The following is a 13,463-nucleotide window of genomic DNA, read 5'->3' as shown; positions in this document are numbered from 1 at the left end:
TACCAAGCAGTCAATTAGTTCCCTGAACCAGGATCAGTAAATATCTGTTCACTCAGTTCTTGTGTGATCTGCTTCTTTGCTTCATGACATTTTGACTTAAACCACTTTGCAAATGATTTCTACCATCTTCCTCACTCTGTGCACACTCTCAAAAATCTATTTAAATCTTATTTTTTCTGTCTAATTCAATTCTATCTTTATTTAATTCAAATAAATCTCCAGCCATAGTTTATATTCCGTGTAATTTAACAGCCATAGCTCCAACAGCAGCAAAATTGCATTTGTATAGCGCCTTTCACGTCAGGAGGATGTCCCAAGGTTGAACAGGCACAAATGGAAAATTTCATCTCACTATACTGATGACTTCTTGCAGCTCCATGTGTTATGAATCCATATCTCCTCGAGCAATGTAAAAGGAGTTTTATTTTCATTGTCTGACAGTCGGTGGAAAACTGCGTGTGTATCATGCGGAATCTGTCCTACCAAGTGCATCGAGAAGTGCCAGGGGCCGAAAAATTCAGAGAGCCACCAAGTGACCAACAAGTTGGAGTGGGAGGCGTGCAGAAGAAGAAGAAAGATGATTCAGGCTGTTTTGGTGGGAAGAAGGCGAAAGGTGAGTGTCTTACAGTGTGTGTGGAATCTCAATCGCAGTCCAGCGTGTGTGTGGTGCAGTGATACTGTTGGAAGTGATTGGATTGTAGTCAATATGTATTTAATAGATATTTTCGATTACATTGATTGCCAAGAAGTTATGTAGTGTTGTGCAAGGACACTAATCCTTTCTGGATATCTAAAACTTTTAACTCTTGCATTCCCCTCCTAGAAGTACTAGAACTTGAAATCCTCTTGCACTTGGGGTGTGTGAGAGGTGGGTGTGCGGAAAAAGACACTAGAATTCTATTTTTGGAGTCCTGTAGTGTAGTGGTTAGAGCTCTCGCCTCACAAGCGAGAGGACCCGGGTGCGATTCCCGGGAGGGGCGAAACCTCAGGCAAGTTTCCTAACTCCACACGCCTATGTTTACGTAGCAGTAAGAAGGAATCCGGTTGATAGTTGATTGGTGCATTGCTATTCTGGGGGTAATTAATAATCCCTTCAAAAATAATTCAAATAATGTTTGAGGAACACTGCTGTGCACATTTGGCTGCTGCGTCTCACCCACAAAATAGTCAAGTCAGTTCACAGGATATTCTGTGAAGCGTTTTGAAGCGCCTTGAAGACGTGATAAGACGCTATATCAAATGCACGGATTATTATTATTATCAGATGTTGCTGTTGCCCAGCTTTTTCATGTCTGCTTTCACTGATCCTTTCTTCTCTGCATTTTTCTGCTCTTCTCATTAGAGGAGTGGTTTAACCAAGGTAAGGCTCCCAAGTTTGTCTTCAACCTTTTTTCTACTGTTCCTCTCGTGTTTGTCCTCGTGTGATGCTGGACTGTTGTTGTAGAAATAATTGAGAGAGGTTTCAAAGTAGTCTCAAAATAGCCTGCCGATTCCTTTGAGAGTTAAGTTGAGGATTGGCATTCTAATAGAGCAGGAAAGAAAGCATGTTTGGTGTGAGTTGTAAACCGTTGTGCTGCAACTTGTTGTTTTAGTAAACGCATCACTGCTTCCTCAAGCGAGGCAGCTCCTCTGCTGTTCCTTAACGGACTTCTATCATATACAGGTAAAAAGAATGCAGATACCAACAAGAACTTTGACACCTTGGATTTACCGAAGCGCACAGAGCCAGTGAAAGGTAATGTGCTTATGTTGACAAGTTCTGTTGACTGAGTTGTGTCCACTGGAGGTGAATCTTAATTGTTTCTCGTGTGTGTGTGTGTGTGTGATTCTCTGGTTAAAGCACAAGTCTGTCTGTGTGGTTGCAACATACCTCTGAATATCAATCAAGAGCACACCTCTACCTTTCTTCCCTTCCCTTCCCCGATCCCCTTCTACCTCAGGAGTCATGAAAGGCAATTGTGTAACCCAGCTGACATGAGCCAGCACAACACAAATCAAGTCTTGTGCTGGCTCACGAATAAATAAATTATTTTTAATGCTATTTTTGTCCTGTTGAGTTTATCCATACATCATTACACGATTAATCTGATGAGGGGTCTGATGCTGCGCACAATTCCAGGGAGCCGGAGTTGAAATGGAACTCACAATGATATAACTCCCATCTTGAAACTGCTCAGCATGTTTCCCTGCATTGTAATTGCAGCCCGTACTGGCACAGCTGAAGACAGATTGCAAGCAGCACTCTCTTGGCCTGCTTTCCAAGCCTGCACTTGGCTACAATATTGTTCATCACAAAATGTTAAGCCAAATGACTCTGGACCATCATCCAAATTTTGAACAATTAACAAAGCCCAACCCTTGCGAATGAATGCTTCTTTTATAATTGAAATGCTTGACATTGTACTGAGCGCTGTCCTCACGGATTCTGTGGCTTGATATCAATCTGTGGCTTATTATTTTTAATATATTTCAGGTTTAAGTACATTTATTCAGTGGTTTTGATTCCCAAACTTGAGAAAATGTTTACAAAACGTCTTCGGTTATTAATCTGTGAATTTCACTACCAGCAAGCAGGATTTTACTTCCTATTCAGTGTGGTTTTTTTTCAAACAACGTTCTTCCTTTCTCTTTTCCGAATGTTCCCGATCCATTTTTTTCCACTGAAGTTTGGTGCCGGTGAGGTCCGTCCACTTCAGGTCAATAATGGCCCAGTGACCATTAGTTATGTTTGAGTTTTCAGCAATGGCTGTCTTTCCAACAGCTGGTGGCAGCTAAGCTGATTTCAGCCCTGTTATCACTCCACCCACACATACACATCTGACAGCAGGACTTCTCTGGATAACAAAGAGGGCTTCAGCCTAAAGTTATTCTTCAAAGTCTATCATTGAGGCTTGTACTAAGGGAAGGTTTCTCAGTTCTTGAATCGAGACAGGTTTTTAGTGGTAGTATAGGAAATCAAGCGGCTGCATAATATGCTGAAGTTCTGCGTTTGATAGTAGGCTTGCCTTTCCCCTTAACAAAGCCCTTTACAGTTATCTGTATTCTCATCTGTTCACCTCGTACGGTTGACTTGAGCACTGCGGTAGCTTCTCTGTGAAAGATCATTCATGGGAAAGATGTGTCATGAATGAGTAATTGAGTCCTGGTGAAGCAAAGGCGTGAACAGACATGAAAACTAATCATATCTGTGGTTTTTTCCAACTGCATTTCACTCCTGAAATAGTTGGGTAAGCCTTGATGTGATAATATGCTCAATTTTTACAGTAAAAGGTGCTCATACAACACACTTTGTCTTTCGTGCTTGAACTCTTTGGAGGCAGCTGGAGTGGTGAGCCAAAATATTGTTTCCATCGAGTCTGTTCCATTTTAATTTGCCATTTTAGCAAACCAATAAACGAGAAGGAAGTTCGCTTTTATTAAGCCATTTTTTAGAGTGTCAGTTTTACTCAGTGGTTTATTAAATCTTTCTGAGCAGAGAAAATTACTTCAATAAAGTTAATAAATTTTCTTTGCCATCAGAGCTGTGATGGTCAGGCTGACGGCAACATCCGACGTAATCTTGTTCTGCCTGTAAAATAAAATTGCCCATCTTTCACGCTTTTGTCCACTTGGGAGGTGACCCTGCCAAGAACAGGAAATATCGATCTCCAAACCTAAGCAAATCAGAGAGGAAACTGACTTCTAAACCAGCGGTAAAGCATGAGGAGCTCACTCCCTCATTGCTCTTACTAGGAGTCTACCCACACGTGTCAGAATGGGACAGTAGGAAAGAGTGTTCATGGCATTTCTTGTCATCAACTTTGGGGTGAGATGGTGATCGATGACCTCAATACATAATGCAATGGTTGAACCCTTACTAAAGGTTTGGAATTGCTCTTTTATGGATTCCTGTGGACAGAATGTCTGACTCCTTGTGGGAATTGAAGCTTGGTGCAGATGCCATGACAGTATTCAAAAAAGAGTAGAGAAAAGAATTAATCTGAGGAGGCCATTCAGCACTGTTTGGGAGCGCGACTTCAGAGACGACTCAGACCATTCTTTCGTCACCTGGCACCTTGGTGCAGACTTCAGTTTATGCTCCAGTTGATGATAGGATGAACAAGCAAGACTCATGCATGCAAATCCATTGGTTGTCATTGGGGCTCCTCGTCATTCAAAATTGGCTGGTGCCAGTGGAGCTGTTGATCTCAGCCAGGTGAGGCTGTTTTACATCTCGGCTGTCAGCTCAGGATCGAGTGTGTGCTGGCTGCGCTGTGTGTAAAGTGTAATTTGGCTAAGAGGAAGTTGGACGGTGTTGATTTGGGTGCAAAGCAGAGTGAGGCAGAGTCAAAGCTAGAGGAACCAACACATGAATGGGATAACTCAACCAACCTTTCAACAACAAAAAATTATGTTTGTATGGCACCTTTTGTGTCGGGAAGGCGTTGGATAATCAGGGATTTGGACCCGAGCTGGGGGTTGGGATCAGGAGGGGTGGAGATTTGGATTTTTATATTAACTCCCTACATCAAAGATGAAGGCAATGTGGGTTCTTTTCAATATTGCTGTGAAAGAAGGCTGTGGTTTTGTGGCGGAGGAAAGGGTTGTGTTCGTCAGCCGTGTCGGAGACTGCACTATGTTTGATCGTCAATCATCTTGTAAAATGATGTGTTGAATTCATGAATGTTTTGATATAAATATACTGTATTTTTCCTCTGACTAATGCAAATGTCATGCAAAATTAGTTTGAAAAGCTCGCTGATTTGTATTATGTCAGCAGCTTTGAATTGCTCCCCAATGCTGTTATTTTCAGTAAAAATAATAGTTCTGCCAGGATTGGAGTATGGGGACTGAGCCAAAAGAACCTTCCGTGGGAATGGGTCGGATCTGTGTTTACCAACTTGTGAGTGAAATTCACCTTGTACTCTTGCTGTTCCAAATGTCATAGATTTTATACACATTGTTTTCAAAGGTGGAAGAAATAGAATTAGTAGATTTGAGGAGACAGGCAAAATCCCAAAGAGCTTTGAAGGGACATTCTTTGTGGTCATATTAACTCCCTACTTTTGTGTGCATGCATCAAAGATGAACACAGTGTGGGTTCTTTGACCATAACATGATGGAATTTAACATTAAGTTAGAGAGTGATATAGTTGAATCCGAAGCAAGGGTCTTAAATCTAAATAAAGCCAACTTTGCAGGTATGAGAGAAGATTTGGCTAAAATAGATTGGGGAACTAGATTAAAAAATATGATAGTAGACCAGCCTGTCTTAGACACTGATTGGGTGTGAATTTGATAATAATAATAATCCTTGCATTTGATATAGTGCCTTATCACCTCGTTGAGACATCTCAAAGTGCTTCACAGGATATACTGTAAATGGATTGACTGTCTATTTTGTGGAGAAAAACATCAGGCAATTGCAAACAGCAGTGTCCCACAAACAGGATGATGATTGATTTGGGAGATGCTCTCTCAAGGTCCTTCTCCCTCACCCTGTTCCGTGCCCGAGACAGTGACTGCACATACTATTTGGGAGTATTGGTGTCCTGGTATCAAAATAAACATGAATCCTTTAAAGCAAATCATCACAAGTTAATCATTCGCAATTTTGGCAAATGAGCACAACTCCACCGTATGAAACCTCTTACTTTTTTTAATGGTCCATATGAAAATCGGTTGATCAGACAGGTATTGTATGGGTGAAAACTCCCGAGTAATTTGCTTCCCCCCCCACAGTGAGGATGTGTGCTTGTTAATGTCATGTTTAAATGATAGTCAAGCTGTTCCCATCAGCTCAGTGTTCAGCTGAGTTTGTTTATTGCACAGCCAAAATAAAAAGCACCCTTCAACTAACTTGTTTTGGGGAAAGTTTGAAGATTAATTTTCTCCTCCTGAGTGTTGCTGGTGATAATTTATAATTATTTCACTGTCAAATGTGAGTTGGCTTAACTTTGCCTGAGCTGTTTTGGGGTTGAATGCTGATGTCTGGAATCTCAGAGATTCCCTATCTGCAAGATCCATTTATCTCACAGTGAGTCTCAGTATATTGAGGTTTAATGTAATATGAAGCACGAGTTGCCAAACTAAATGTATCTTGCCAATAGGGGTCCGCAGTTCTTTATCTCTCCCAGTTCCACTATGAAGAACACATATTGAGAAGTGAAATACAGTGTCTGTCAAATTTCAGATTAGTTTCTCCCCCCCACCATTACAGCTTTCAATCTGTCAAATACCATCTCAACTTCAAACAGTTCATTGCTGTTTTGAAAATGCACTATTTCTATTGTATCTTATCTCCAAATGAATTTATCTTCCAATGTGGAATTGTGGAATTATCTTTTGTGTGAAATTTGTGGATGGTTTCTTAATCGTTCTGGGGGAAATTAGTCTTTGGAGAAGTGTGCCTAGAATTTTTTTTTGTATTTAGTTGAATAATTTTAAGTATTTAATTGAGACGTCTTGAATTAGGAGAGTAGGGACTCGAAAGGGTTATGAATGTAAGTTGAACCTTGAGATTGAATTGCCTTTGGAAACTCACTCGCAACTACCATTCTAATATTTAGTTAGTGTTGCTGATTTACTCTTGAAGAGTGGTCAGTCTGAATTATAGAGAAAACTATTTGTCTCTCAGCTGAAGGTGTGTCAGATATTAGATAACTAGTGGTAATAATAATCCTTGCATACGATAAAGCGCCTTATCACGCCATTGAGACATCTCAAAGCGCTTCACAGAATATACATTAAAGTGAATTAACTTTTGTGGGCGAAAAACAAATTGACAGTACAGCAGGTCCCAGTATTTTGCCAGTGGAATATAGCAAAACACACACTCCTCTGTACCACACACAGTGTTAGATTCTCAAGTTTGAGACCACGTTGACTATTCATGGTGGTATTTTTCACAAGCTTGGGTAAAATTTATCAGGTTAGTCCTGTTCCTGTGATTTTTTTCCCCTCAGACACATTCTGGCCGCCCAGGCAGGAATTTAACATTACATTACAACTTATGCTTTTGGGTTGTGAATTTTGCTGCTGAACTATCATTGGTTTTTTTTCACATGAGCTGTTTTTCTCAGGCAGAAGGAATCTTGCACCTATATTCCCTTCTAATTTACAGTTTCACACTGAGCTGTAGGAATTCACTCAGTATCTCCAGCCGCTTCACTCAAAAGTTTCCAGGTTATTGGAGTTCTGTAGCGAATTGGTTGGAGCAATAGCTTTGCAACCGAGTGATTCACGGGAAGGGTGAAACCTTAGGCAAATTTCCTTACTCCACATACAAACCTTTGTTTACCTAACAGTAAGTAGGAACCCGGTTGTTAGTCATTTGGCATATCGCTTTCTGACGCTAATAATCCCTTCAAATTTCAAACAAAAATATTGTTCATTCAATCCACATCTGTTTCTGGGGACGCTACTGTGTGCAATTGGCTGCTGCGTTTCGGCCACAAAATATACAGTCAATTCACTTAACAGTATATCCGGTGAAGCGCTTTGAGGCGTCTCAACGATGTGATAAGGCACTGTATCAAATGCAAGGATTATTATTTTTGGTCATTTCATGTTAAGTGATCCACCGCAAGTGCAACTGTCAGCCTCTAAAGTGAGTTTCTTGTTTTTTTGTTGAGGTGCAATAATCATCTTAAACCACAAACAGCAAGCTATTTTGACAGTTTGAATGAGGCAGCAGTCATGTAACACAGTGCTGGAAGTGAAATATAATTAGGCTGCAGTTTTCTTAGCTCGTCAGCACTGACCGATAGATCTCTGAATGCTAAATAGTACTCTTTTTATATATTTAATTTGCTTCAATTTACCACCGAGGTGAGATAACTGTTTTCCAGATATCCTATTTCAACTTGTACTTGTGTTTTCCTAAGTGCCAACCTTCCTTCCTTAATATCACCTTATTAATAAAGTACGGTTAGGATTTAAGTTGGTTATCTTGGCTTAAACTTTTTTTTACGAACTCCTGCAGGACTGCGGAAGGGTGATTGTATACACTGTTGGAAAACTGCTGTTTTGTTAATAAGTATTTTTGATTGCAAATGAATGTGTTGAATATGCACATCACAAGCTTGTGGTGTGTTCAGTTTTCCAGCTTGAAGGTCTTCTTGCTTTTCTTCCCATAGCCAGTTTATTGCACGAGGTATCACACTTTACATTGGATTGGGTTCGATCTTGCAGCTCACCCATCCTGCCTGGTGTCACCCATTCTAGATATGAACTTATTAGTTACCCTCTGTGTAAAGAAACATTTCCTAGTGTCCGTCATGAAATTACCCTTCACGGCTCTGAACCCATGTCCGCTTACTCAGTTGTCTTGGCATATCAATGAATGGTTTTGGGGTGACTTTCAGTCCGATTTACATCTGCCCCCACTGAGACGTATTCAATTCAGAGTTTACTTTATAACCATGTTTCTTTCCATTAGAATTTCCCTGAAACTAACTCTTCAAAGTACAAGAGTTTCCTCTTCTGAAGTTGTTTTGTTTTGACCTTTTCCTCTTCACCAAGTCTCTAATTTAAATGTACAAAGGAATTCAAGTGTCTCTTGCTATCAGGTTTGCAGGAATGCTGGACGGTTGGAATGGGACTGACTGAGTGGATACAACTGGGATGTATGGTTGGGAGGCTGAAGTTGATAATATTTGGCACGTTTGACCTTTGGAAGTTATGTGTAGAACGCGCGGTGTCACCACTGAACGAGCAGGCTATTTTCTGCCCAGCAGATCTGTTTTGTACCCACTAGTGTGAGCTGTCCTAGTGTAGGAAAACTGTTAGCCTACCATCTGTTACCCGTTCTCATCAATGAACCAGCCTGCAGGTCTTGCTCATCCTGTGGGGATCATTTCTGTGTAGCCGGCAGGAAAGAAAAGTACAGTGTGACCTCTACGTTCCCTTTCCCAGTCTCACCTGAGATTTACAACAGCTTTCCAGTGAATCCCCATGTGCTGCCAATTTTAACTCACATCAGGTGTAAGGAACAAATGTCTGTTGCCTTCCTGCTCTCGTGTCTCCCCAGAGATACTGACCGATAGAATTAGGTATTGTAGACGCGCCACCTTGACAGCACAACTGAGAACAGTGTGGGTGGTGGATTCTAATGTGGGGGAGAGAGAAGAGGTGACCAGAGGTTACAGTCACTGAAGGCATTTGAAATGCACCGAGTTGTATGTAGCTGCTGCGAGTCTGGTTGTCGTACAGCGAACAGTGATAATAAGTGGATTGAAAGGCCATTAGCACAGAAAGGTCAGTTGTGTATCAGGCACTGGACATTCTACAAGAATGTCACCCATGGTCATTTTCTGAGGAAACTCTGCAGCGCGATTTCTTTATTCTTTGGGCTTGGAATTTGAGCAGCCGAGAGACGCGGCTTTCAGAAGCCGAACCAGGAAAGAGCCGTGGTGTGAGGTGTGCTGAGACACTTTGCTTCTCTCCTTAAAATAGTCCTCGTCTGACAGGACTGGCCTTTCTGCACACACAGCTCCTTATTCAAGATTAGCAGCCATCGCTGCTTCCTGGTGTTGCTGTGGCAACAGGACCCGAGGATTCTCAGCTCACACCATTGCAAGGTGAGCCAGTGCAGTGCAGCTGTTTGATAAAGTGGCTGTTTGTTCGGTTTTCCCCAGGGTCCAAGCATTAGTGCAGTGGTAACAGTGGAAAAATGGACCCAGAGTTCACCTATTCTGACAGCCTCTCACAATTTGGGCTCATTCACTGAATCCAGCAAAGCAGCTCGGCTGGCCGGGCTGTCTGTTGGAAAGTACGTTATTGAATGTCGTCCAGTTGAAAATTACATGATTTAATATAAATGAAGATCATACCACAAGTACTAATCCAGCCAGAATATATGTTAGAGCCCGGCGCGTGACCCGACACAATTAATTTCACACCTCTATTCAGTTATCTGCTTGTGCCCAAGAGCAGCGTATGGTCTGAGGGTCTCTTAAGTGGTTATCCTTTCACTGAGAAGTCTATTTGTGCCTTTGTGGACCGGTGCCTTCAGGCACATTAACTCTGACCTTTATTTTCACCAAACCGTTTAATCACTGTTGCATTAAGTGTTGGTGTTTGGGCAGTTTAGCTGTTTCACACCAGAGTTAGTTCGCTCTGGATCTCAACAGGTTTGACTTGTGCTGATAAGCAGTGCTCGATTTGAAACGAGAGAATTCTGGGACTCATTAGAAGGGAAGATGAACAGGCAGCGAGGACTTTGAATGAAAATTTCAACACAGTTGCTTTCTCCTCGGCTCATTTAAAACTATGGCCGTGCTGGAAGGCCATCCACGCACACACTGGCGTTCATTTAATAGCTCCTGTGTTTCCAAATCATTTCCAATTTTTCTGTGTATTTGAGCAATGTTTGAGATGCTTGACAGTGAGATAATGGGGGACCTTGAGAGCCAGTTGGAAGCTTGCCTGCTTCCTCAGGGAGTTTTTGACAGCTCAAATGCTGAGAATAAAACTTCAGAGCTTTAACAGGAAAGTCACAGCAGGAAATAATTAGCAATTTTGAAATGAAACCGTGCTGATTTAGTCAGCCTTTGGGAGCTGGTTATAATCTAGATTTTACACCAAAATGCGTTATAGTCTCAATGCTGGTGTGTTTCCAAGCGCTCTGGGACGCTACGCTGCCTGAGGGGCGCTATAGAACTGCAAGTTGTTGCTGTTTTCTTCACCTTTTTTTTCAAGTAAACTTCTTTAATGAGCTTTGTATCCGAGTGGTGCATTAAATGCCAATGGGAATTGGAGTTTAATTAGTGATCTGAGAGTCTAAATACAAAATATAGTCACTACACTTTAAATCCTGTGAAATTCTTTTGAGACATCCTCCCAATGTGAAAGCTGCTGTTTCGAAACGCTAGGGTCATTAATTGCTCTGAAACGAGCCGTTGCATTTTTAATAACAAGTCTATCCTTATTTATAATCTTCAGCCTTCAGCCCTCTTACTAGCACTGACTTCCTTTCTTCGTAAGCTGGTTCTGACTTCAGTCTCTCTCTCCTCTTCTGTTTGTTTCTTGCTTGTTAGCCAGGTTAAGGTTATGCTGCCTTTCCACATGTTCACGATTGTTGCTGTGGAACCTGGGGATGAACCGTGGCGCTTGTCTTCACTTGCATATTCAGGCAGTCCTCGAGACTGTGTAAACTGAGAGCGGCTGTGGACATATCCTGTATATTGTGATCCCGATACCGTGGGCCTGCCGCTTCCTGCAATTTATAGTTTCTGTTTGTTTAGGAGCCAAAAACAAGATCAGAATGTTGGGGTTAACTTCTTGATTGCCCAACCTTGTGCTACAAGGATAAGATGTCATGACAAACTGTTGCCTGAAGTGGCTCAGATTCAGTATCACTGCATTTGTAACATCCATAAAAAACAGATATCATCATCTCCCTTCGGTGTCTGTTATGTTTGACACTTTCCAGCCCCTTTGAATCCGAAGCGGAATTTTTGTGAAGCCCATGGATTGAGAGCAGTTGGGTGCTTATACCATTCTAAGTGATGCACACGCAGCAACACATGAACTGAAAGCCCTTACACTTTCTATACTCGCTGACATGATGAACCATGTCTCCCCTCAGCAGTTAGTAGGGCCTCAGCAGCCCCCCCGACTTTGACATTAGTGTCACTGTATCACAGAGACATTCTGGGGAAGGTGGTTAAATCTACTCCTCACCCACGGGCTCAGGCATTGACCAGTAAATCAACCCAGAATGGTTTCAACGTACATTCTGCTTATCTCATTAATTCCGTCTTTAAGGCTGAAGCCGATACAACAGCAGCAACAACTTGCGTTTATGTAGCGCCCCTCACCCAGAGTAGTGTAACACATCACTCAACTGACTGTTTTGGAGGCATTATTAGAAGCAGTGCAGATCCATTCAAGTGGGATTCTGCTACTTTACGTTATGAATTTGTTGTTGAGGCATCTGAAGCCACGGGTGTTAATTTTAGCACGAAACGTGTTGTATAACAATAGCACTTCACTACCATGTACAATATCTCATTTCCAATTGAATTGAGGCGTGTGTGTGCATGCAGCTTTTTGACTTGTTTTCATATCAATGAAAACGTGAGCAAATCAGGAATTCATTCTGTTGACATTTGAGCTCTGATGCTGCAAATGATTTGGGACCTAACAGATTGGCGGTCTGTTTTCTCCCAGTATTCTTCATCTAGACTGTGGAGGTGACCGGTAGAGAGTGATTGTCCTTGGCCACCAATTAGATTTCTTTTCTCTCTTGAATCTTTCTAACTCTGGTGGAATTGCTGGCTGTGAGTCTCAAGCCTGGGAAATAAATGACTGCCCTCACGCTTTGGAACTCCCATCCCGCAGTCCTTTTGCCTCACCTCCTCACTTGCCTCCTTCGTCTCAGGACCTTCCTCTTCAATCATGCCTTCAGTCACCTCCCATCCCGCCCTCCACCTTTCCTGATCCCACCTCCCAATTTGCGTGCAAATCATTGCCTGTCCCGTGCTTTGGCACGTCCTCTCGACCTGAAAGGCGTTATACAAATGTAATTTGTTTTTTTGTTATTCCTCACACGCTCAGCAACAAAAGGGCTTAATTTGTTGCATAGTTTCATCAATAATATATGTGGATTTCTACCTGGATGCAGGGAAGGAAACGAGCGTCGAGCAGTAGTGGAAGGGGAGCTAAGTCATTATGGATCGACATCATTCAGGGCTGTTTGAGCAGAGCTTCACTGTGTGTAGGTTCAGAGAGAGAAAGAAAAAGATGCTGCTTTTGATATAGGGGAAGGTTTTGTGTGGGATGCCTTAGTGATCCGTCCTGGGAATCTCCCTGTTCCATCTCATCAAATGATCTAGATTTGAAGCCTCTTCGGTGCAAAGCAATATTTTCCCAGTATATCAAGCTGTACTATGAAATCAGAGGAGGCAGCAGAGATCTTAAGCCAAGAGCTTGACTGGGATGCTCCTGGAATGATCGCTGACGAGTTCAATAGTGGTGAATTGCGCAGAAGTAAAACAAGGAGATTCATTAGAATTTCTTGAATGGGAATCGGAGGAGGCTTAGCGGCTCTTCGTTGACTCATTGATCACCATCTGTAAATTTTGCGGCAGCAATAAACAAGGCAAACAGAACGCTGGGCTATGTAGTCATGTCACGTGAGATCACATTGCTAGAAGTCATGCTTATCCTGTATAATGGTCTGACGTAGGCTGCATCTGGATAACTGTGTACATCTCTTGTTGCTCTGCCATACCTGTGCCACCAGCACCCTGGAGTCTACACTGAAGACAGCAGTCCAGCTGTCTACTGAGCTGTGAGGAATTGCTGATTAAGGTAGAGGAATTTTTAGCCTTGAAAGGAGGAGACACCGAATAGCTGTTGAAATTTACCTCATGTCGAAGACATAAAAAAGTGCTGCATAAAATGCAAGGATTATTATGTTTTGCTGCAACGAGAAGACTATGGACACTTGTCAGAAAGCATAATAATAATCCTTGGAT

General features: G+C 42.1%; 1 protein-coding gene across 12 annotated transcripts in view; it reads left to right on the top strand.

The window, feature by feature from the left end:
- Positions 1–13,463, top strand: part of arvcfb (ARVCF delta catenin family member b) — a 128,698-nt gene that overhangs the window by 100,008 nt on the left and 15,227 nt on the right. For all 12 annotated transcript variants that reach the window (XM_007901787.2, XM_007901788.2, XM_042337368.1 and 9 more), the window contains 2 exons: positions 442–613; positions 1,664–1,735. In XM_007901787.2, the coding sequence (XP_007899978.1) occupies positions 442–613; positions 1,664–1,735 (244 nt within the window). The remainder of the gene's footprint in view (positions 1–441; positions 614–1,663; positions 1,736–13,463) is intronic.

This window comes from Callorhinchus milii, unplaced genomic scaffold, assembly GCF_018977255.1.
Source record: "Callorhinchus milii isolate IMCB2004 unplaced genomic scaffold, IMCB_Cmil_1.0 Scaffold8, whole genome shotgun sequence".
Lineage (NCBI taxonomy): Eukaryota > Metazoa > Chordata > Chondrichthyes > Chimaeriformes > Callorhinchidae > Callorhinchus > Callorhinchus milii.
The sequence above is the reverse complement of the archived record's forward strand: the minus strand, read 5'-3'. Positions and strand labels throughout refer to the sequence as shown.